Raw genomic sequence first — 23811 nt, forward strand, 5'->3', positions numbered from 1 at the left:
ACGCAGATCCTTCGACCTTCGGTCTGGTCTTGACATAAGATACATTCGTCTAGCTTGTACCGACTTCTACGAGGTTGCTCTTCTAGTCTCGAATAGTAATCGCTCGACACCTCTGAAACAATGTCGAGCGTCCCCAATACTCCAGGTGGTCGGGTCACAAGATTACACCCTGAGGGTAACGGAGCCTCCACTACTCAAGGGGGGCAACAACCAGCCACCCCAGCGGTTGAATCTACCGACACTAATGCAATCCTCCAGGCTTTAGCTGGTCTAAACCAGAGGTTCGAGGAACAAAATCAGGAGATGGCTAGATTACGGATACAGGTGCAGTCCCTTCAAACTGCTTCCCACGATGGAGGTTCCAATGGACCTCCTTCCCCTACCCGGACAGCCATCCCTCCACCTAACTTTCGTCGTGACGGTCCCCCTCATATGGAAGGGGTTCAACCACTAGCTAATGCGTTAGGAATCCGAACCCCGGGGTTCAACCGTCAATCCCAATCCCCCGCCCCGGGTTCGGGGTTTACTCTCCCCAAACTGCCAATGGCAAACTTGGAGAAGTTCAAGGGGGATCGAGGTAAACTTCCTGCTTTCATCTCCCGCGCTAGAATGATGCTAGAGATGGCAGGTAACAATATGCTACCTGAAGCACAGGTTCTCTGGATCGCCTCTCATTTGATAGAGGATGCCGGTGCGTGGTGGGACGGTCATTTTGCCGAACCGGCCGTCGAACGCCCCGGTTGGACGCGCAAGCCAGAGGCTTTCTTCGCTGAACTTAAAAGAATCTATGGAGATCCAGACCGACACCGTTATGCGGTGAACCAGCTGCGATCTATCAAGCAAGGTAAGGGTTCGGTAGCCACTTATTGGTCGAAGTTCACTGCCGTTATTGCTGAAGTACAGTGGGACGATCGAGCCAAGAAAGACGCTTTTGAGACTGGACTGTCAGCAGAAATCCGCATCGCCATCGCCAGCCGCGAAAACCAACCACATTCCCTCAGGGACTTGGTAGAAGCAGCCATTACGATAGATCGTCATCTATATGGTATTCGCCAGTCCATGGGTGGGAGTGAAGAAAAAAAGGAACCTAAAGAAGGTCAAATCCCTCAGCGTTCGAACTTCGAACGAAAGGGTTCGAACAAGGAAAACAATAAGTCTCCCTCCACGTCTAAAGCTGACCGTGGTGGGAAAGTAAAGTCTAGAGGTCCTATTTCTGATGAAGAGAAGGAGCGCCGTAGGAAGGAGAACCTTTGCATGTACTGTGGAGAATCGGGTCACACCGTGCTGGCGTGCCCCAAGTCGAAACAGTCCGGCCAACGGACACCTTTCAAGAGCGACTCCCGACCCGTCAAGGTTAGGGCTATGACGGTGGACGACGAAGACATGAACTTCGAACTCAACGATTCTAGCTCAGACTCGTCTTCCCAGCCAGGAAACGAGTAGACCCACCTCCGAGCGACGAGCCTGGAGAGCCAGTGGGAACTTCTCGTCATATTTCATTCCTGGCTTTTAGAGTGTCTGATGATGTACGTTTACGAACAGTTAAAACTACAAACACCAAAAAAATTATTAAAACAGAAAATCCGTCATCAAACCCCTCAATTCGAGGGGCTGATTCCCGTTCCAGCCTCCAAATCACAATACCCATCGCTATAATCCACAACCATCAATCCTTAATGACCAGAGCGCTAGTAGACACTGGAGCCCAGGCAGATCTCGTCGACCACACCTTCCTCAAAAAGCATGGTTTTCCTCTCATCCCCAAAGACATCCCTCAAACTCTTCATCTTCCAGGAGGTGTTAAGAAACCCCTAGAATTCGAGGTAGAGTTGAAGATATTACTGGGAGAGGGGTTCAAACCCTATAGTTCGAGGTTCACGGTTGCTGACATCGGCCTAGCTACGGTGATACTAGGGTTCCCCTTTGGCAAAAGAGTTCAGCCTATTATTGATTGGGCGCACGAACGAATTCTGCCCTCAAGTTCCATGGTCGGACCTTCGGTTCGACCCCCGAGTATTTCAATTATAAGTCCGGAAGCTTACGAGCAGGATGTTGACGGACAGAAAGGGGCTATCTACCTCCGCATGACTACGGTGGGTGAGGTAGACCCCAAGGACGTGGTTCCGCAGACCTACTGGGAATTCCTGGACGTCTTCTCAAAAGGGGAGGCGGATAAACTGCCGGAACATCGTCCGTTCGATCATCGAATCCCTTTGATCGAGGGCAAACAACCAACGTTTGGCCCTATTTACTCCCTCTCGCTGGTAGAGCAGGATGCACTCAGGAAGTATCTTGACGAGAACTTAGCGAAGGGATTCATCGTACCCTCGGAGTCCTCGGCAGGGGCGCCCATACTATTTGTTAAGAAAAAAGACGACTCTCTGCACTTATGTGTAGATTACAGACGTCTTAACGAAATAACTGTCAAAAATCGATACCCACTACCGCTCATTGGTGATCTTCTGGATCAGCTCCGAAGAGCTAAAGTATACACCAAGATAGATTTGCGGGGAGCTTATAATCTCCTACGCATTGCGGAAGGCGAGGAATGGAAGACAGCATTCCGCACCCGTTTCGGACTGTTCGAGTATCGGGTCATGCCATTTGGTCTGACCAATGCCCCTGCCTCTTTCCAACACCTCATGAACCACATCTTCCGTGACCTGTTGGACAAAACAGTAATTATATATTTGGACGATATACTGATATACAGTTCTGACCTTCGAACACATCAGTTCGATGTCATCGAGGTTCTTACAAGGCTCAGAGCAAATAAGCTCTTTGCAAAACACGAAAAGTGCGACTTTCATGTCGATCGTGTATCCTTCCTGGGCTACCTCATTAGCCCAGAGGGAGTCAACATGGACCCAGACAAGGTCCAAGCCGTCAAGGAGTGGCCTACGCCGAGGACGGTCAAGGAAGTGCAGAGCTTCTTGGGATTTGCAAACTTCTATCGTCGGTTCATAGCTGGCTTCGCAAAAGTAGCAACACCGCTGCACGAGCTTACCAGGAAGGACATTAGTTTCACGTGGTCCACAGCTTGTGAGTCCGCGTTCCAAGAGTTGAAGGCGAGGATCGGGTCCGCCCCGATCCTTTGACATTTTGATCCCAGTTTACCGCTGACCGTCGAATCCGACGCTTCGGACTTCGCGGTTGGTGCTGTGATCTCACAAAGGGGTGAGGACGGCCTCTCGAGACCGCTGGCGTTTGCCAGTAGAAGTATGAGCCCGGCGGAACTCAATTACCCCATTCACGACAAAGAGTTCCTCGCTATTGTCTTCGCTTTTAAGGAGTGGAGGCAGTATTTGGAAGGATCTCAACACCAAATTCAGGTCTTCACAGACCATAGGAGCCTCGAATACTTTCTTACGACCAAGCAACTCACGAGGCGACAAGCGAGGTGGTACGAACTGATGGCGGATTTCGACTTTGTCATCACGTACCGCCCGGGTAAACAATCCACGAAGCCTGACGCGCTTTTGCGCCGGTCAGACTACAAGCCTACCGATACGGACAGCACCTCGCTGTCCCAAGAACTCAACGCTCACAATTTCAAAGCCCTGCTTTCGAAGGAGCAATTTCTCCTTGCCCTGTCGATCTCCACGCCGACGCAGGTTTTGGGCGTTCCCATCTCTGAACTTTATCGGACCGACACAGAGTATGAAGGATTGCGGGGACAGGTCCCGTCGGACAGATTGTCCATCGACTCATCTGGGTTCCTTCGCCATGACGAGCAGTACTACGTACCCTCTCGTTATCGAAGGCAGGTGTTTGATAGTTGTCATGACTCCTTGGCCGCCGGTCACCCCGGCAGACGGAAGACCTTACAACTGGTCGCCCGTAACTGGTGGTGGCCGACCCGGCGAAAGGATGTTTTCCACCACGTGGACAACTGTCAAGTTTGTCAACAAGACAAACCCTCCAGGGCCAAACCCCTTGGCCTTCTGAAGCCCCTGCCTGTCCCCGGAAAGCCGTGGGCAGACATTTCCTGCGATTTTGTGGGCGAACTGCCCAGTTCGAAGGGTTTCAACGCAATTTTGGTAGTTGTGGACCGCTTCACCAAAATGGCAGTTTTTATTCCAACAGTTACTACGCTCACCGCAGAACAATTCGCCGACCTTTTCATCGAGAAGGTTTACTCTCGTTTCGGTCTGCCCGACACCATTACCTCTGATAGAGGAAGCATCTTTGTGTCACGATTCTGGAAGGCCGTATCTACCTATCTTAAGGTCGAACTTAGATATTCGACGGCCTTTCACCCACAAACTGATGGTCAGACGGAGCGGGTGAACCAATGGTTGGAGCAATATTTGAGGATGTACACAAACCTGGAGCAGGACGACTGGGCGACCCTGCTACACCACGCTGAGCTCTGTTATAATACTACTCCACATTCCTCCACCGGTATGGCGCCGCTGACAGCATATACAGGTCGAACTTACAGAACCGACCTTCTTACACCAGCACTCGATGCAAACACTCCCCTACCTTCCCCACAAGCACACCATCGAATGCAGGCGTTCGGCAACCTTCACAAATCCCTCCAGGGCTACATTCAGAAGGCTCAGGCGGCACAGAAGAGGGCCTATGACAAACATCATTGGGAGCCACATTTCCAGGAAGGGGACTTCGTGTGGTTGAGCACAAAAAACCTGCGGAGCCTCCGGCCTTCCAAGAAGTTGGACCATCGGAAAATTGGCCCGTTCAAAGTATTAGCAAAGGTAAACGACAATGCGTGGAAGCTCGAACTTCCTAGTTCGATGCTGAAAAACAGAATTCATCCTGTTTTCAACGTGTCTCTCCTTTCACCTGCCCATGGCGACACTTCCCCTCAGTCGGAACCTCTGGTCGCACCCATCGAGGAGCCCGCTGATGACGAGCAAGAGTATGAGGTGGATTACTTGGTGGGAAGACGGAAGGCAAAGGTTCGAGGACAGAAGGACTTGGAGGACCAAGTTAAGGTGAAATGGGTGGGGTACCCCGAGGAAGAAGCGACATGGCAGCCGGCGGCTACATCACAAAACGACCCAAACTTCCCTCGCTGGATGACCGAGCTGACAGCCAGATTGAACACCGAACTTAACGGTTCGAACACCACACCACCTTCGCGCCGTCGCAGGCTTCCTCAGCGCTTCTCTAATTAGAGATCCGACGCAATTCATGCTCCTAAGGAGATTCTACACACATACAATCCTTACACACGGTCTTTACGATACACATTCTTTTTTCCTTTTCACACTACTATACGCCTCTTTTCATCACTTTCTCCCTCTCTTCTTACTCCTCTCCATCCTACTCCTTTTTGCCGCCCTAGTCAACGGACCCGCGTGCTCCTCATGTTCGTCCCCGGAAGTCTCGAAATCGGGTTCCCACTCTTCTCCCTCTTCTTCGCTGGGCGGCGTTACCAAGGACGATCGAAGGATTGCTTTCGACCGTCGGGAACGCAAAATCCGTGGAACCTCTTCCTGCACTTCCTGCTCTTCCTGCTCATCTTCCACCGCACGTTTTCGCTTCTTTTCCACGGTCTTCCCCTTCTTCGCCTTTTCAAGCCGGGTAGTGGTTCTCTCCTTTCCTTTCCCCTTCGTCGAACGATCAGGTTCGACGAACACATCATTTGATTCGACGTCCGAAGGGCTGGAAGGACGATCATCATCAGTGTACTCGGAATCAGAGGGGTGTCGGACAGGACGATATCACCAATGGTAGCGAGGGATGGGAATCTTCTTCTTGGACACAGCGAGAACTTCGTCCGCTTCTTCGAACATTCCCGGCACCATTTTGGAGCGATCTAGGTCCTAGTGATTAGCTTTCGGGGCTCGAACGATTTAGTTCGATCAACGAACCTTGGCCATTTGTCATAAATCTCGAATCTCGGTCGCAGCACAAGCAGTTTATAAAGGGTCTCAGCTCATACTATGAGCTGAGCATTGGATCTTTTAGCACAAGAGCTTAGTGCACGTCACCCTTTAGGCGTATGCATTACAGAATGCTCAGCTCCACCATGACCAGGGTTCAACTCCCTGTGTGTGCACATTCTTGAACCCACTTCCTTGTGGCACACAGAGGCTTGTGGCAGTGCCACATTCTGGGATCTAATCTGTCATGGGAAAATCCGTAGGAGGATTTTCGGTTCAGAAATTGCTGGCTGCTGGGACATCAGCCCTTGAGGGGGGGCTCCTGTCATAAATCTCGAATCTCGGTCGCAGCACAAGCAGTTTATAAAGGGTCTCAGCTCATACTATGAGCTGAGCATTGGATCTTTTAGCACAAGAGCTTAGTGCACGTCACCCTTTAGGCGTATGCATTACACCATTCTCGTTAATTCTTTCAACCCCGTCACCCCCAGCTGAGAAAGGGAGGTATTCCCATTGTCCACCATTGACACTAGGATCCCCCCAAGAACTTGGAATCCCCGAAACATGGACCGATGAAACGGATAGGTGATTTTCGGCGCTGACCGGGAGCCATGTTTGCCGGACGAAGCAAGGGAACAGGGACGAGCGGTGAGTTGGCAGTAGTAGCATCTGTTGGTTATCGAACATAAGGGTTCGACGGACAAAGGACTTACTTTCCACCAATATGAATCGTTTCGTCTGGAGCGACAAATAAGGGGGTCATGCAGGACATCATTTTCATGGTGGCGGGGAGGAACTTAGTCTGGATGTTACGGCAACCATCACACCGATCTTCGACATCCACCTCTGCTAGCAAGAGTTCTGGATCCTGTAGCATAGCGAACATCCCATTCCACAGAGCCTGGACGTTTGGGGCACGGCTCTGAATATTGCTCCGGAGATATGATGTCAGGATCTTCGAAGAAGTCAGTTCGATCGTCAAACTCAGTACGGACGACGCACCAATTGACCTCTGGACATGTACGGCGACACTTGAACCCGTACGTCGTGAAAACGGGTGACGGTCGAACCATGGGAGACGACTACAGTCCCGTTGCTGACCGTTACCGAAGAGGGCGAGATCTCCACTCGATCACCAACAGCGACTCTCTTACTCTTGGCGGAGGCGACATAAGGAGTTAGATACCCCACTTCTAGGAGCTCGTCGCTGGAATGCCGCGCAGGGGTGACGGGGGGAAACGGGATTGGTCACGATTCGAGAACGTTCTAGCCTCGAACCTAGTTCTTCGATCCCGGGCAAATCATCTTGACAATCAGCTCGACACCAAGGATACGAACAAAGACACCCACTTGTTTCCTCTTCTTCTGGTACTTCCTGCCCATCTTCCTCTACCTGGTTTTGCTCTACCTCGTCTTCGATGGCGCTCTCTTCTTCTATTTCATCTTCTTCTATTTCATCTTCTTCTATTTCATCTTCCATTTCCATATACTGACCATCATCAGCAGAGTCAACTACGCGATTGTTCAAGCGCAAAAGAAGGGCGGCGGTCCGTCGAGTGGCTGACGACGGAGTTGCGGGAGCAACGGCGGTCGAACCTTCTTGTTCGGGCAACGAAGATTCCGGTTTGACGAGGTGCGGGCGGAGTCGCAGGATGACGTCTGAGGATTTGGACATATTGTGTACGAACGGAGAGTGTTTGTGTGAATGAAAAGAGTTTTCGAGGAAGGAAGGATAAGTAAAGGAAAGTTGGAGAAGGAGAAAGGAGATACAGGAGGTAAACATATTAGAATTGTCAATGAACGTAGAAAAGACAGTCAACGCAGGAATGGATGGGAAATTTTTAGGGGATTTGTCACGGCCGTCGAGCAACTACTTCCTAATAGACCGACGGTCGACGAACCTCGGCTAACTTGATCCTTCTTGATCGATGTCTCACCCAACCGGGAGGGCGCAGACGTCGAAAGGGGTGTAACTACGGCGTACTTCGCCGTGGTTACTCTAACTGGGGTTTTGTTCTACTGATGGCGATGTATCTCGATTTGTAAATAGCTATCTCTATCTATCTTTCACTACTGACAACAATCAAGGATCGCTGAAGAACTTCAGCGATCTTCTCAGCTAATATTGTTTATTCCTCCTAGACGTTCATCCAACCCTCTCGCGCTTTGACGTACTTCGACGCACTTCGTCCAACTTCCCCGAGCCCTCGGCCATCCTCTTCCTCCTTCGACTAACTCCGCCTAACATCGCCGCACTTCTGCCTCCGTTGTCCCTACCTAGCCTAACTCCGCCTAACATCGCCGCACTTCTGCCTCCGTTGTCCCTACCTAGCCTAACTCCGTCTAACTTCGCCGTACTTCTGCTTCCATTGTCCCTACCTAGCCTAACTCCATCTAACTTCGCCGTACTTGGTCTCAGATGTCCTGAGTTACGTGTAGAGTAAAGAGTTAAGGTGTGATAGGGGTTTTGATGGTCAAAGGAGGGTCATTGCTGGTGGAATAATCGAGGTGTCACGACGTAGTTCGTGACAGTCGCCCCCTTCTTTAGCCGCGAACGTCCTCGTGAGCATTAACACCTCTTCTGTGGCAAGAAAACTTAGCAGCGTAGTACCCCCATTCTCCACTTCTCCATAGCTATCCTTCGTCCTTATGCTCTCTGCGCCGCACTTCGTAGTCGGGCCTCCTTTCACTTCACAACCCGACAATGAGACTTCCCTAACTTCGTCGAGGTTTGCCGTAAGAAGCCCTGTGCATTTCGTAGGTGAGACACACTTCCTGAATGGTAGCCGAACAACATCGTTGTTTGTGGAAGTAACCCTCGTTTATATTGAGATAAGACACTATAGCGTGGGAATTTTGATCGTCCCTGGCTTGCCTTTTGTTGATGAAACGCGAAGTTTACCGCATGTTGACGACGAGGGGGGTAGGTCTGGTTATACTAAATGCTGAGCAGTTCGTCGAGCTTCTCTCTTTTCCCCATCTGCTTTCAAAACTTTCTATCTTTCTTACCTAGAAAACAGATTTAACCATCTTTTCGAGTTTTATTTTTCTTTTAAGTATCTTAACGTCATGGCCCCCTCTACTCCCACTACCAACCCTTTCGCCGCCATGAGGAACTTTGGTGGTATGATGTCGTCTGCTCGTGGGTTTTCGTCGTTATTCCCCTTACCTCGCCGAACTTGGCTGACGTTCAGTTTCCTTCGGCGATAGGTCTCGCCAAGTCTCCTCCCTTGGGCTCGGCACTCTCTCTTTGGGGGAACCGTCCGGCGCTGCCTCGCCTCCTCGCTCCGCTTCTCCTCCCGCTGCTTCTCCGGCCGCTTCTCCCCGCGCTGTTTCTCCGTCCGCTTCTCCTCGCGCTGGTTCTCTCTCTCCGGAGTCGGAGCCTTCCGTCGTCGAAACTGGTCCTCCCGGTGGGTATTCTCCTACCACCTCCCCTCGCCGCAGGACGCCCGCCTTCCGTCCCGGTGAGTCTCCATCTATCGGTACTACGCCGAAGTTACTCCTGCTAATTAGTAGACGTGAGATGATCACGTATAATCGTCCAAACTGGCCCTGCCTCAAGGCAGTCAGGCCACACAACAAAGCCCTCCGCTGTGCTTCATGCACATCTGGTCCCTGCTCCTTCTGTCCCGTCTCGTCTGCTCGGGACATCCCGCCCCGTCTCTCCGACGCCTCTCCTTTCCCCCCTCCCCAGACTCCAGCGTCTGTTCCCCGTTCGCGGGTGCCAACTTCGTCTCTCCGGTCGGTTCGCCGAACTTCGCCGTCCTCCCGCTCGTCGCCTCCCTCGCCGTCGCCCTTCGCCCCTGTGGCCGGCCCATCACGTCTCCCGGCTGCTACTCCGTCGGCCTCCCGTCGCCCTTCGGCCCCTCGTCCCTCGGCCTCTCGTCCTTCGGCCCCTCCCGTTGAACCTTCTCCTCCGGCCCACGGCACCCGAAGTCGTCGTCCCTCTGTTCCTCCTGCCACCCCAGCGGCAGCTCCTGTCACTCCTCCCGCTGCTTCCCAGAAGACTCCAAAGTCTTCTTTAAAGAAATCGAAAGGGAAAGGTAAAGAGAAAGAGGTTGTCTTTGATGACGATGATATGGAAGGTGAAACTACTCAGCGTGCTGGTCCCTCTGCTCCGCGGTTGTCCTTCGTCCACCCTCGCATCTCTTTGGACGCTCGTATTCCGGAGGATGAAAAGGAATTTGCTACGTATCGGTCTCTCGTTCTCGGCCTCACCACTCAGCTTGACGTCGCTCGACGTGATACATCTCTCTTGCTTGACTTCTCCACCCGTCAAACCAACGCCTTGAACAACCTTACTGCGGCGTTAGTAGATGTAGTGAACGGTGGGGATTTGAACGAGGAAGCAAGGACGAGGTTAGCGGACGTTTCTCGCCGTAGCCTTACTGAGATAGCCGATGTTCGCCGAAGGCTTTACGACACCCCCTTCCTCGTCACTCCCATGGCGTATGAGCCACCGCCGGCCATCGACTGGTTAGGTCGCCGCAGTAGTTCTCGTGTCCCCGCCGCCGCCCAGACTGCCCTCGACCTCCTCAGTCTTCCCTTCGAGTGTCTTCGGACCATACGTTCTCTGTGGCGGACTCCGAGCATGCAAGCTGCTCGCGATGTCCAGGACTTCGGTGATTTCTTTGGGGCTATGAACAGGGCCTGGAATGCTTCTCTCTCTTCTGCCTTCCCCCCTGACACTCTCGATCTACCTTCAGCCATCGGTAGTCTCCACACCAACCCCGCCGGACCGAGTAGAGCGAAGGAGAAAGGAAAAGGAAAGGGTAAGGGTAAGGAGAAGAAGAAGTGAGCGGTACGTAGCTGTAATCCTATGTTGTATGCAGTACGTTCTACCTCCTAGCCCTCCGCCGTCGCCCTTCCTTCGGTTTAGTAGGATGAAGTTCGTGGAACTTCGCCAATATGTCATCAGCTCCATCGACGTTCTCTACCGGTTCCCATGATACCGAATCGTCTGTTCCTTCGTAACCTAACCATTCTACTAGGTACTCTAACTTTCCTGACCTCTTATTTACTCTAGAGTCCACGATGTCCTTTACTTCCCACGACTCTCCTACGTTATCTACCTCTACCGGGCCAGGTGGTTCAGCTTGCTGACCAGGGAATACTGGAGGATGATGGGGGCGAAGCAATGAAACATGGAATACATCATGGATACCTGCCATCGTTCCTGGTAATTCCAGTTTACAAGCATGAGAACCTACCTGCCGTACTACCTTGTACGGCCCACTTTGCTTCACATCTAACTTCTTCATTGGTCTTTTAGTCTTGATGTTCTCTAATGACAGCATCACTAGGTCACCTTCCACGAAGTTCGGCGTAGTTCTGTGTTTCTTATTGTATCCTTCGGCGTACTTCTCATTAGCCTTCTCAATCCCCTCAATACATTCCTTATGTATTTCGGTTAGATCTTTTACTGCTATTGTAGCAGCAGGTACTTCGACTTCACTAGCCTTAATCTCTTCAGCCCATCGAGGGTGGTACCCATAGTTCGCGTAGAATGGGGTCTTGTTTATCGCGGAATGATGGGTGTTGTTATAAGCAAAGCTAGCTCGAGGAAGCAGCTTCGACCAGTCGTTCTGCTGGTAGGAAGTGAAGATTCGAAGGTATAATTCCAGGGACTGGTTCGTTCGTTCGGTCTGTCCATCAGTCTGTGGATGATACGCAGTAGAGAGGTGTAGCCTTATCCCGAGGCTATCGGTCAAGTTCTTCCAAAACTTCGAAGTAAACTTCGATCCTCTGTCCGATACTATACTCTCTGGTAACCCATGCTGGGCCACCACATAGTCCATAATCAGCTCCGATAGTCCTGATGCGGTTAACTTCGTCGTGGTTGGGATAAATATGGCCCATTTGGTCAATCGGTCCACCACTACCAGGATGGAATTATTTCCATGGGAATTCGGAAGCTCTTCGATGAAATCCATCGAGATGCTTGACCAGGGTTTAGTAGCCACTTGCAATGGTTTAAGCTCTCCATGGGGTTTCTGTCTGTTAGTCTTTGCTCTCTGACATACCGCACAACCAGCGATGTAGTCCTCAACATCTTTTCTCACTCCAACCCAAACATAATCCCTTAGGACTAGTTCAAGAGTCTTAGCCGAACCTGGGTGACCAGCCAATGCCGAGTCGTGTCGCATCTTCATGATCTTTAGTCGAGCGTCGGCGTAGTTCGGCACATAAGTACGACCGTCGAATGCGAGGAAACCCCTTGGGGTCCACCCCCCACGAAGTATTAGAGGGGACGGCGAACTACGGCGTAGTTCGGTGATGGATCCTGGTTCCTGCACGTCATCGTGACACGTTGGATGAGAACACTCAGCGCAAATGACCCCTAATAACTCTTTCCTAACCTCCTCCACTTCTTCATCTTCCTGTATACCAACAATCAGATCCATGGGATCAATAAGGTCACTCTCTCTTACTTCCTTCGTCCCTTGCAAAGCACGAAGTAGGTGTTGTAACCCAGAGCTAGTGCCGTCGAGTTCGTCGAACTTCGGCAACCCTTGAATAAGGTTGCTCTCCTGCACCATAGTACTTCCTTTTCCAGAGTGGTAGTCTGCTCTTCTCGATAGTCCATCCGGCAGTGTAGCTTGTTTCCCAGGTCGATACACCATCTTAAACCTAAAGTTAGAAAGCTCTTCAACCCACCTGCCCTGCCTCGGGCTTAACTGCTTCGGTTCCATCCAGTATGTCAAGTTCAAGTGGTCCGTGAGAACTGTAGTTTCTACCTGTAACAGTAAGTGTCTCCTTCTTCTGAAAGCCTCAACGATAGCTAGTAGTTCCTTCTCGCCTACCGTGTAGTTTAACTGCGCCGCTTGAAACGCTCCTGACTCGATCGCTACCGGATGTTCTTGTCCTAACTCGTTCACCTGCGATATTATGAAACCCCACCCGAAGAACGAGGCATCTGTCTGTAGTAATGTCTTCAACGAGGGATCAAAGTGAGCCAATACCGGGGCCCTACACATTCTATCCTTCAACTCTTTAAAAGCTCTTTCCTGCTCCATACCCCAGACAAACGGTACATCCTTTCTTGTGAGGTCATTGATCGGTTTAGCAATCCTAGAGAAGTTGGGGACAAAACGCCGATAATAACTAACGACTCCCATAAATCCTCTGCTCTCTCTTAGGTTCTTGGGACGGGGAAAAGACACAACAGCGTCGATGTACTCTGGATTACTAGAAACTCCCTCCCGTGAGACCACGAAACCCAAGAAGACTACCGAGTCCTTTTCAAACTCGCACTTACTAGCCTTGACGAACAGATTCGACCTTCGAAGAACTTCGAATACCTTCGCCGTAGTTCCTCTCAATTCTTCCAACGTCTGACCATAGATGAGTATATCATCTATGTAGACAACCACTCCCTTCCCCAACAGTTCTCTGAAGCTTTCATTTAGGAAATGCTGGAATACAGCAGGAGCATTTCGCAGACCATCTCGAACAACAAGAGACTCGAACATACCGTACTGAGTTCTGAACGCCGTCAGGTGTTCGTGTCCTTCCTTTACCCGTAGGAGTTGATAAGCTCCAATCAGATCTAACTTGCTGAAGTACCTCGCTTTTCCTAGCTCTTCGGTTATCTGACCGATCAGAGGCAGTGGATAGGCGTCGGGTATCGTTGCTTCGTTTAACTTTCGGTAGTCAATGACCATTCGCCATTGACCCTTTGCCTTCTTCGGTACCAAGAACATCGGTGATCCGTAGGGCGAATTACTGGGTCGAATTCTTCCGGCCGATATTTCGCGATCTAGGATGTCTCTCAGCGCACTTCTCTGATCTTCACCGAGTGAGTAGAGTGGAGCAACCTTCAGGTTCGCCCCCTCCTTAAGCTCAAATTCCAGATCATACTCCCTTGAGGGAGGTAATTCTTCACCTCCCTTCCTCGGGTTAAACACATCAATGAACGGGTGATATTGTTCAGGAACCACCTGATACAATTCCTCCTGTTCCTCCGGACTCAGTTCATCCTGGTCATCTTTGTCTCGGAGATCTATCGCGTCCGTCGGGGTTGGCAGTCCTATGGCTGCTAACTTCGCCGCACTCGTTGGGGTTGGGATGGGGAGTTTCATCGAGTTGTCTCTTCCATCTAGAACAACCCCTTCCTTCCTCATCCAATCCCACCCTATCACAACATCTGCATCGCAGAGTGTTGTTACATCTAGACGAACAGATCGCACTTCGGCGCTCTTCGTCAAACTAAAACCAACTTCGACAAACTCGGTGATAGGTCCAGCGACACTAACCGAGCCATCAAACATGTGAACGGGTACGCTCACCTGGTATCGTCCCCTTCCTACACCTATCTTCGCCGCTGCCCTAGGGCTTATATACGAACAAGTAGCCCCAGTGTCCCAGAGCGTAGTTAGCTTTATTCCATTAATAAAAATGTCCGATTTAGGTTGATCCCTAGAAGTGGAAGAGATGACTAGATGATTATCGACATTGCATGAACAGGGGGTACTGAGTGGTGTATTTTTGTATGCACAATCCTCTGACTCCATCAGCTGTGTCTCTTTTATAGGTTTGGGAATGGTGGCCGAGAGAATATGGCGGACCCGCCGAGCCTCGCCTACTGCGACAGGTCCTCCTCTTTTCCCTGGTCCTCTCCCATCTCTCCATCTCCCCCAACTGCGTTCAAGTTCCTCCTCTGTCCCAGAGGTACTGCGTTACCCCCCGATCCTCCACCACGTTCGCCGAACTTCTCCCCCCACGGAGGCAACCATCCGACCTTTACCTTCGCTGCCCTCACCGGGCAATCCCTCAACCAATGTCCCCTCTCCCCGCACTCAGTACACTTCCCTTCCTTCTTCCTTGCCTCCCACAGTTCGGGAGGTGGCCTAGGCCATTGTCGGCGAAGTTCGTCGGCATTCGACGGAATGTTCTTGACCTGCGTCGACGTAATATTCGCTTGTACCGCAGACTGCGCCGAAGTTTGCCTCCCCTCCCCTCTTTTCTCCTCTCTCCTCTCCACTCTCTGACTATCCACCACTAACACTTCCTTCACCCCCGTCTCCCTCTTCTTCTCCGCGTCCTTCTCCACCTTCCTTCTCCATAACCTGTTGTCCATGGGAATAACGAACTCCAATAACTCCTTGACGGTCCCAAAAGATTTACCGTGTCTAGCAATTTCATCTAGGAGGTGTGGTTTCAGCCCTTTCTTGGCTCGGTCAACCAGGTTTCCGTCATCAGACCACTTGAGTATCGCCACATGTCGTTGAAAGGCGGAGAAGTACTCCGAAGCTGACCCAGTCTGTTTTAGATCGTTAAGCAGTCGAGCTGCGGTTCCCTCTTCATCCGGATCACCAAAGTTTGTCTTGAGATATTTAATGAATAGATCATACTCCATAAGGTAGTCAGGAAGAGGTCGTTTAGCAAGATCGGGTTGGACGGCAAGAAGAGGTGTTTCGCGTAAATGAGAGATCATGAAGAAGACTTTCTTGGTGTCGTTGGGGAAAAGATGAGAGTTCAGTTCGTAATGGATTTCACATTCCGACAGAAATGCGGTCAACTTGTTCCTCTCCCCTCTCCAGAAGTCCGGGTTAGGCAGTTTTATTCCCTTCCGTTGTTCCCCAACCACGCTCGGGGTCGCCGAAGTTTGCCGTCCCATGGCGTACCTCACCCCTTCTGATATCCCTTCTGCAATACCGCCCACCGTCTCCCTTTCTCTTCTCTGCTCCCACTCTTCCCTACGCCTCCTCTCTTCCATCATGTCTTTGTTCATATTCGCCACCATCTGCATCAAGGCCAATATCACCCCTTGTGTACCTCCTTCTCCCAAGTTCGCCGTACTCCCAGTGTTTTCTGGCCGCGGGGTTTGATCCGATTCAACTGGGGATCCTATGGGTGGGAGGGCATTACCCGAAGGGGTAGGAGGATTAGACGGAAATGGTGGAACGAACTCATCTCCTTGAATTGATCCCCCCACACTATCCTCCGCTCCAAGCTGCTGCCCCATTGCTCTGCTAAGCTCCTCCAGTGCCCTCCTCTCGTTCTCCTCCATCCTATCCCCGTCCCTACTCATTCCTCGCGTAACTCTCCTATCTGGTTCCATAGAATCTTCGTACTTCTCCGAGGTTCGCACGGGTCGTCGGTAAGAGCGATCCTTGATACTGTCACAGCCGTCGAGCAACTACTTCCTAATAGACCGACGGTCGACGAACCTCGGCTAACTTGATCCTTCTTGATCGATGTCTCACCCAACCGGGAGGGCGCAGACGTCGAAAGGGGTGTAACTACGGCGTACTTCGCCGTGGTTACTCTAACTGGGGTTTTGTTCTACTGATGGCGATGTATCTCGATTTGTAAATAGCTATCTCTATCTATCTTTCACTACTGACAACAATCAAGGATCGCTGAAGAACTTCAGCGATCTTCTCAGCTAATATTGTTTATTCCTCCTAGACGTTCATCCAACCCTCTCGCGCTTTGACGTACTTCGACGCACTTCGTCCAACTTCCCCGAGCCCTCGGCCATCCTCTTCCTCCTTCGACTAACTCCGCCTAACATCGCCGCACTTCTGCCTCCGTTGTCCCTACCTAGCCTAACTCCGCCTAACATCGCCGCACTTCTGCCTCCGTTGTCCCTACCTAGCCTAACTCCGTCTAACTTCGCCGTACTTCTGCTTCCATTGTCCCTACCTAGCCTAACTCCATCTAACTTCGCCGTACTTGGTCTCAGATGTCCTGAGTTACGTGTAGAGTAAAGAGTTAAGGTGTGATAGGGGTTTTGATGGTCAAAGGAGGGTCATTGCTGGTGGAATAATCGAGGTGTCACGACGTAGTTCGTGACAGGATTGTGGGAATTGATGGATGGTTTTGATGGGATCGGATTTAAGGGTTCGAGGACGAAGGGATTAGATGCGATCATCGTGGACGATGATTTTTTGGAAGGGGGGATACTGTCATGACCACGTGCGTCGAAGTTGCTACAGTCCACGTCCTCGAACCCGATAGCCCGTAACCCGATAATGCCTCCAACCCGATAGATTTTCAGTGATACCGAGTAGGTTTGCAGGAGATTTCATGCGACCCCGGTACCAGGTACCCGATAGTGTCAAGACTGAGATTATCGGGTTAGAGGACCATTTTTGGTAGAGGAGGGAGAGAAATAGGCCCGCGAGGCCAAAGAAAGCGCAATAGGCTCCCCAAAATAGGCGTGCACAGGGGCTTTTAAGACAGAATAGGTGCGCCAGCCCCGTCTCACGTGACCCAAAATTAAGTGGAGGGTACACTTAAGCTTTTCCTCCAACCCGTTAGGTCCCTCAAGGCGATAGCGCAAAGCCCATACCGAGCCTATCGGGTTAGAGGACGCGGACTGTAGTTCGGGTAATATCCAATCACCTCCATTACCCGCCACCGATAAACACTACCAGCCACCCTTATCTACATTACATTCTCATTCCATGTACATAAGGTAGTGCATAGCTTAGAACAACTTCGACGAATGTATCTTGTCTGTCTCAACATACAAGTTCTCATATACATTTGCCAAACTTATCTTTCACTCCTCGAACTACTTGCTTCGATCCTCGTATCCTCTCGCAACTAGTTCAAGTCCCTACAAGTAGCTTATCACCCTCGACGCAGATCCTTCGACCTTCGGTCTGGTCTTGACACTCATCTAGCAACACTCAATATGACCGAATCAGTTCCCACAAGCACCGACATTTGGGTGATCTTACCCTCAGGCAGGACAATAAGTCTACCTCCGGATAGTCTTGTAAAAGGCTCATTGCTATTGGAACCTTCAGCCTGCAGGGAACTGTTGGGATGTAAGGCAGCAATCCACGTTTGTTGTTTGGGCCAGGATATGGAAGACGAGTATCGTTATCGTTGGTACAGGTTAGCAAAACAAGACCATAACTCTGATAATACGTTTATTGACTATCAAAGTCCGGTTGGGATCAAAATAGGACCACCAATTACTGGCATATCGGATCAAAGTATTAGAGTCTTGACATTGGCGTTTGAGATGACGTGCACTATAATCAGCCTTCGGGCCTCAATACCAAGTAGATCTGACTTCAAGTCAAGAATTTTCAGTCTGAAGCAGAAACTTTATGTCAATTTGAATGGTCTGGGAGATTCTATATCAGAGAAGACATTTTTTGAGGGAATGAAACGGCTGCACTCACCTTTCGACCCAACAACGGTTCGATGGTATGCAAATACTTTGTCGGTGGATCGTAGGTACGATCAGACCTTCTATGACACGGCTGACGATGATCACGAGGTTTGGCAAGATGTCTTTCTTACAATGCTTCTTTGCCCTTGCCACGAGTAAGGTCTTACCCTGGAATCGCCATCTGACTAGTAGAAGTAGGTTGGAAGATGGATGCATGGAGAGAGTGAGCGAGTCGGTCGGACCTTTAGCTTGAGGGTAATTGAGGTAGTGGTAGTCGTTTGCATGATGACCTATGCGGTAAGTTTGAGCAGACAATTGTTAGTCTGGTAGCATACCGCTCACGACACGGCTAGATTTTCCGACGTTCAGATAAAACCTCATGGTGACCATCATTCTTGGTTCTATGCGCACTATCTGATCGTTTCAATCCCAGTCCTACAGGAATGACTCCAACTACTCCTGAATTTCTCCTCTCATCCACGGAAAATCACGGTCGACCCCTCGGGTATCTTGGTATCGAAACTCATGACGACAAGTACACTAATCCCATAAAGAAGACCATCGATCTAGACCCTCTTACGTACCTTCCCTTCCCTTCCCTCTTTGAGTCAAGCGCGATTCCTGCGGGTCTTTTTTGATCGATTGAAGGCAGGGTAAATCTTACAAGTTCTATTGGAATTCTCGATCAAAGGATGGAGATAAGAAAAATCTAGAAGACCAAACACTGGAATTTCTTAGTGACGTACCTATTCCGAGTTTTCAACTCCGACGTCGTCGTCGAAGCCGAATATCACCCCTTCCGCTCCACTTCTCTAACCACTTTGAATCTTCATTTCTGGTAAATATCTCTTCTTATCGAATCTGTCATCTGATTAATTCAATATGACTTCGGCTCTCTTCGCTCTAAGTGCGCGGTATTTGGATTTATTACAGGTTGAGAACGGATCCCTTCCTTCTCATTTCAATGTAATTTGCCATCTAGAAGTTCTACACTCATTTTGAACAAATCTCACTTGCGTCAATTTAGTACTATAGTGACCACTTCGACATGCCGGAAGCTCTTTAGATGTTCTGGTAACTTACACAGATGTTTCTTGGTCCAAAGTTCGGTTGATCCCACCATGTGGATTCGAATCACCATAGAGGATACGACACGATTCGCTGAGATGGCGTCACCGAACCAGACATTCTCGTATGGTGTGGGAGGTGGTAGTGGGAGTGTGGGTGGATCCAGGAGCGATGTTCTGCCGAATAAATCGACCGGCGAACGAGTGTTTCGTGTGGTTATGGATACCGAGAAAGGAGCAAAATCGGACTTGTCGAGTACATTGCCCATTCTACAAGGTTTGAAGGATAATTTGAAGATGAAAAGCTGGATACGGAATGGAGGAAAGTTCTCAAGTGTCCAAGTGAGGCCTGCGCGTGAGTTTGTCTTTCCCATTTCACCCAATACGGAACCATCAGCAGAACAAGCTGGTTCTGTGGCGTTCAAAGATACATTGAGAGAGTTGGTGGGAGATGAGGTGAGAATGATCTCGGTGACATGTTATGCCAGGATGGAGATGTCAAACGGAAGGAAAACGTTTCATCGTGAAAGCATCGGCATTGCCCATCATTCATCGATCGCCCGTAGCGGCATCGACCACCACGAGTAGCGAACTCCGGTGTACTGCAGATGGTTTCGGGTGCGCACAATATCAAGATACTGAGGGGAGTTTGACGGTATGATGGAATCTGAATTTGAGAGATCTGTAGAACAGCGCCCCAATGACATTGTCAGTTCCGATTCCAAATGACAGCACTCAGTGAGGATAAACCAGATACATGTCGTGTTTCCACTGATGTGATCATACTGAATACCTTCCTCCAGCGGCGATATTTCGATCTGCGTTCTGCGTCATCAGCATCTTCACTAGACTCCGAAAGGAGAGAACTCACATTGAGAGCAGCAACTGATGCCTCGACGATATTCCGTCTGATCTCCTCGACGGCCGCATGAACCTTCATCTCGTCGTTGGATTCGATCAACAGATGTAATTTCGGTTCTCCGCCGGGAGGTGGTTCTTCCCCTGGAGGATAGTAGACACCTGCAGAAAGTTAGCATCTTCTCGGAACTTCGTACCTATACTTTCCACCCATGCGGTGTTTATGTAGAATAATGTCTCACCAAGTGAGAAGAGAGAAATTGGAGAAGGGCAACTCTGAACTCACCTCTCATCGTCACACTTGCTCCCGATATCTCCGCTAACAACGTCATTTGTTCCTTGTTCGTCGCCTTCCATCTAGCCTTCTGTGGGAAATCGTTGATAGGGAAGATAGCATGCCAATCCGTAGCATCGGGATCCTTGGTTTTCTTCGGAGGATCAACAGCGGCTGCCAAACCTAATTTCTCCGCTTTTGTCAACTCGATACTCGCCATGAGTTTTTGCACCACCCTCGTCAGAGTTTGAGCTTCCGCCGTACGACCTTCTTTCCTCGCCTTCTCCAAAGCTTGGATGGTTTGTTGTGGTAAGGACAATTTGCCTTTCCCAGTGACGAGAGGATTGAAGACTTTGTCTGGTGCAGGACCATGGACGATATCCACGACGATTTCGGAGAAAGTATAGTCCGTCTCTCCCTTGTGATTGTTCTCAGGAGGTCGCCATTCAGATGTGGTTTTTGGTTTGTAAGGAATGACAGCGCCTTCTCGGGAGGATAATGAGAGAGCTTCGGAAGTATCTCCGTAAGTATGTTTTTCTGTTCGATCTTTCTCTTCTCGACGTCGCTCGATACGTTCCAAACCTTTGCCTTTGAACCCAGAACCGGCAGCTTTGGCAAGACCAGCTTTGATTTTCGCAAGATACGCTAGTTATCAGCTATGCTATCTTGTTTCACCATGGTAAGATGAAGACTTACTATTGGACATCTCTTTGAGCTCCTTGGGGACGATAGCGTTTGAGGCTTCGAGTGCACGAACGATGTCCACGGAGAATTTCTCTTGATCCGGACTTATGAATGTGATGCACAGTCCCTTGTTCCCAGCTCGACCAGTTCGACCAGCCCGATGCACGTAGTCTTCTAAGTGATTTGGAGCGTCATAATTCTGTGAAAGTCAGCACCTCTCAAGTATAATGACAAGAACGAAAACTCACGACCACCAATTTCAATTCTTTCACATCCAATCCTCTCGCAGCAACTGACGTGGCTACAATCATCGGAACATCACCATTTTTGAAATTCTTGATGGCCTCATCTCGATCAACCTGCTCTTTCCCACCATGCAAGGAAGCGCACACATAACCTCTCTGCAACAGCTCACGGAATAAATCATCCGCTGCCTCTTGTCTGTCCACGAAGATTAACGTTCGCACATCGTCTTGGTCCTTGTTCTCCTCGCTCAATTCTCCCAAGATCTCCAAAAGACGGGTGAATTTACCGTTGGAATCTCGGACCTCTACCCTTTGGTCCACTTCAGGTGCAACGACCGATCGTCCACCAACAGTGATTTCGAGTGGACGAACGAGGATTCGTCGAGCTAGTGATTCCATAGTTTTAGGGAAAGTGGCCGAGAAGAGGACTTTTTGTGCGTCCGGTCGGGTGTTGTTGATGATTTTCATTACTTGTGGCTCGAAACCCATGTCGAACATTCTATCCGCTTCATCGAGCACGATATATGTCGTTCGTCTGACATTGGTCACTCGACCACCATTCGCAGTCAAAAGATCGATCATCCTTCCAGGGGTACAAACAACGATTTCGGCACCCTTTTTCATGAGGGCGATATCTTCCGAGATGGTCACACCACCGACACAGCATGCCACACGTATATTGAGAGGTTTGATGAAGGCTTTGCATTCGGTGTAAATCTGCAGCGCTAGCTCCCTCGTGGGCGACATGACAATAGCGATCGGACCTTCAGCACCGCCGACTGGTCGTTGGTCTTTTACGTGTCGGAAGAGAGGAAGTAGGAAAGCCACGGTTTTTCCAGAGCCAGTCTTGGCGATACCAATTACATCTCGCCCAGACATGATGGCTGGTATGGCTTGAGCTTGAATGGGAGTAGGGTGTTCCCACCCTTTCGACCTAATGACATCTAGACTACAAGATTCAGCATCGTTCATGTCGCATTTCGAAGACACTCACCATCCACTGGGCAGACCAAAAGCACCCCAGTTCCTGACCGGTCGTGGGGCATCCTGTCCTCTGATTTTGATACCGTCCATCATGAGCCTTACCATTTCCGTCTCCTCTTCGTTCATCTCCAACACTTCCACAGGGGGGTTATAGAATGCTTTCCTGAATGGCTCATAATCGATCTTGGAATGATCAGGAGGCGGTAGATCTTTCTTTCTCGACTTGCTGGCAGCGAGTTGAAGCAAAGCTTCCGCTTTTTCCATCTCTTCCTGAGCCTTGCTCTTTATTTCCGGTTCATCGTCTTCGCTCTCGGGTTCGAGTGCAGTCACACCCAGACCTAAACGTTTTGCATCGGCCACGTTGGTCTTTCGTACTTCTTGAACATTTTCTCTCATGAACGCATCCAATGGATCCTCCTCTTCTTCCTCATCGACATCCATCTTGACTTCCGGTTTCGCTTCACCATTCACATGCTCCTCTCGATTCATAACAGGCTTCTCATCTTCCTCTTCAACATCCTCAGCCGCCAAATCATCTCCGATAGCCTTTTGATCCGCCGCCTCGCCCGATTGAACCTCAGGGACAATATCAGGTAGGTCCAATTTGGCAAGCTTACGCTCGGGTCCATCTTCATCATGATTCAGAGTCTGGAGAGTCCGCTTGGCTTGCACCGTACCAGGTTTGAGTGGAAGACCGATTCGGCTGAGGGCAGGGGCAGAGAGGGAGAACCCGAGTCCAGTGGGTTTGGCCGGTAAGCCACCTGCACGATGTTGAGCGGGACGTCACAGATAATTATACAGAAACTACTCACTTCTTCCGACAGCACCAGAGGGTTGGATGACAGGTTTGACATCGACGACCGGGGTAGGTTCAGGGGTAGCAGAACCCAGTTTTCCAGCTTGTTTCTGTAATTCTCTTTGTTTCTTCCAAGCTTCAAGTCTTTCTCTCTTGATACGTTGTTTTTCCTCTTCTGTCTGAGGCCCAGGAGATCTTGTTGGAGATGCAGAACCAGCAGGACTGAGTCTCATATGAATCGGAGGGTCGTATCACTCTGACTGATTTCCTCTCTGGTGAGCGAGTACGAGTTCGTTCCCTTTCCCTGGGGGGAGGAGAACGTAATCGAGGAGGAGCGAGACGATCGTCCCTTGAATCTCGATGTCGGTCATCAGAATTATCACGTCGTCTTCGATATCGATCATCTTCAGGACTTCGACGTCGGTCTCTATCCTTTTCTTTATCTCTGTCTCGCTCACGATGACGATCCCTTTCTCTATCTCTTTCCCTCTCACGATCACGGTCACGGTCACGGTCTCTATCCCTATCCCTTTCCCTCACATCTCGCCCCTCTCTTACACCTCTATCATCCCTTCTTCTATCATGATCGCGATCTTGATCTCTTGCATCACGGCGTCGTTCGTCTCTGTCGTCTTGATATCTGGCTGAACGTCGGTCGTCAGGTCTTGTCGAACTCTGATGAGAACGATCATACCTTGTTCCGGGAGAAGGAGACCTGTATCCTGAACCTCTTTCCCTATGAGAGGATCTTCTTGGGTCTGGAGACCTCGACCTGGGAGGAGATCTTGCCATAACGCAAGGACAAGAGACGAAGGATATGTCAAGTATGAGAGACCGAGCGAGGAGGGGTGGCAAAGGGTAAGTAGCCAGGGATGGGGAAGGAAAGACGGAATCAAATTTGTCCCAAAGATG

General features: G+C 50.3%; 5 protein-coding genes across 5 annotated transcripts; all 5 read right to left on the reverse strand.

The window, feature by feature from the left end:
* Positions 1 to 5258: 5258 nt before the first annotated feature.
* TREMEDRAFT_62474 (uncharacterized protein) lies at positions 5259 to 5777 on the reverse strand (the record flags this gene model as incomplete). Its single annotated transcript, XM_007004671.1, has 2 exons — positions 5259 to 5660; positions 5745 to 5777. The coding sequence occupies 2 exons, from the start codon at positions 5775 to 5777 to the stop codon at positions 5259 to 5261; spliced, it is 435 nt and encodes a 144-aa protein (XP_007004733.1).
* Positions 5778 to 6284: 507 nt separating this feature from the next.
* On the reverse strand, positions 6285 to 7530 carry TREMEDRAFT_62475 (uncharacterized protein; the record flags this gene model as incomplete). The annotated part of the gene is made up of 5 exons (XM_007004672.1): positions 6285 to 6453; positions 6569 to 6723; positions 6858 to 7045; positions 7206 to 7319; positions 7350 to 7530. The coding sequence occupies 5 exons, from the start codon at positions 7528 to 7530 to the stop codon at positions 6285 to 6287; spliced, it is 807 nt and encodes a 268-aa protein (XP_007004734.1).
* Positions 7531 to 14436: 6906 nt separating this feature from the next.
* Positions 14437 to 16425, reverse strand: TREMEDRAFT_62477 (uncharacterized protein; the record flags this gene model as incomplete). The annotated part of the gene is made up of 4 exons (XM_007004673.1): positions 14437 to 14841; positions 15520 to 15880; positions 15949 to 16142; positions 16312 to 16425. The coding sequence occupies 4 exons, from the start codon at positions 16423 to 16425 to the stop codon at positions 14437 to 14439; spliced, it is 1074 nt and encodes a 357-aa protein (XP_007004735.1).
* A 1429-nt stretch (positions 16426 to 17854) lies between these two features.
* On the reverse strand, positions 17855 to 18372 carry TREMEDRAFT_62478 (uncharacterized protein; the record flags this gene model as incomplete). Its single annotated transcript, XM_007004674.1, has 3 exons — positions 17855 to 17888; positions 18002 to 18281; positions 18327 to 18372. The coding sequence occupies 3 exons, from the start codon at positions 18370 to 18372 to the stop codon at positions 17855 to 17857; spliced, it is 360 nt and encodes a 119-aa protein (XP_007004736.1).
* Positions 18373 to 19798: 1426 nt separating this feature from the next.
* TREMEDRAFT_71685 (uncharacterized protein) lies at positions 19799 to 23724 on the reverse strand. Its single transcript, XM_007004799.1, has 8 exons — positions 23123 to 23724; positions 22916 to 23094; positions 22114 to 22864; positions 21123 to 22068; positions 20887 to 21073; positions 20203 to 20835; positions 19930 to 20078; positions 19799 to 19883 (listed from the first exon to the last, which is right to left on the reverse strand). Exons 1-8 carry the CDS (start codon positions 23689 to 23691, stop codon positions 19839 to 19841), a joined length of 3459 nt encoding a protein of 1152 aa, XP_007004861.1. The 5' UTR covers positions 23692 to 23724; the 3' UTR covers positions 19799 to 19838.
* Between the last annotated feature and the right edge of the window lie 87 nt (positions 23725 to 23811).

The sequence above is a fragment of the Tremella mesenterica genome (genome assembly GCF_000271645.1).
Source record: "Tremella mesenterica DSM 1558 unplaced genomic scaffold TREMEscaffold_5, whole genome shotgun sequence".
Lineage (NCBI taxonomy): Eukaryota > Fungi > Basidiomycota > Tremellomycetes > Tremellales > Tremellaceae > Tremella > Tremella mesenterica.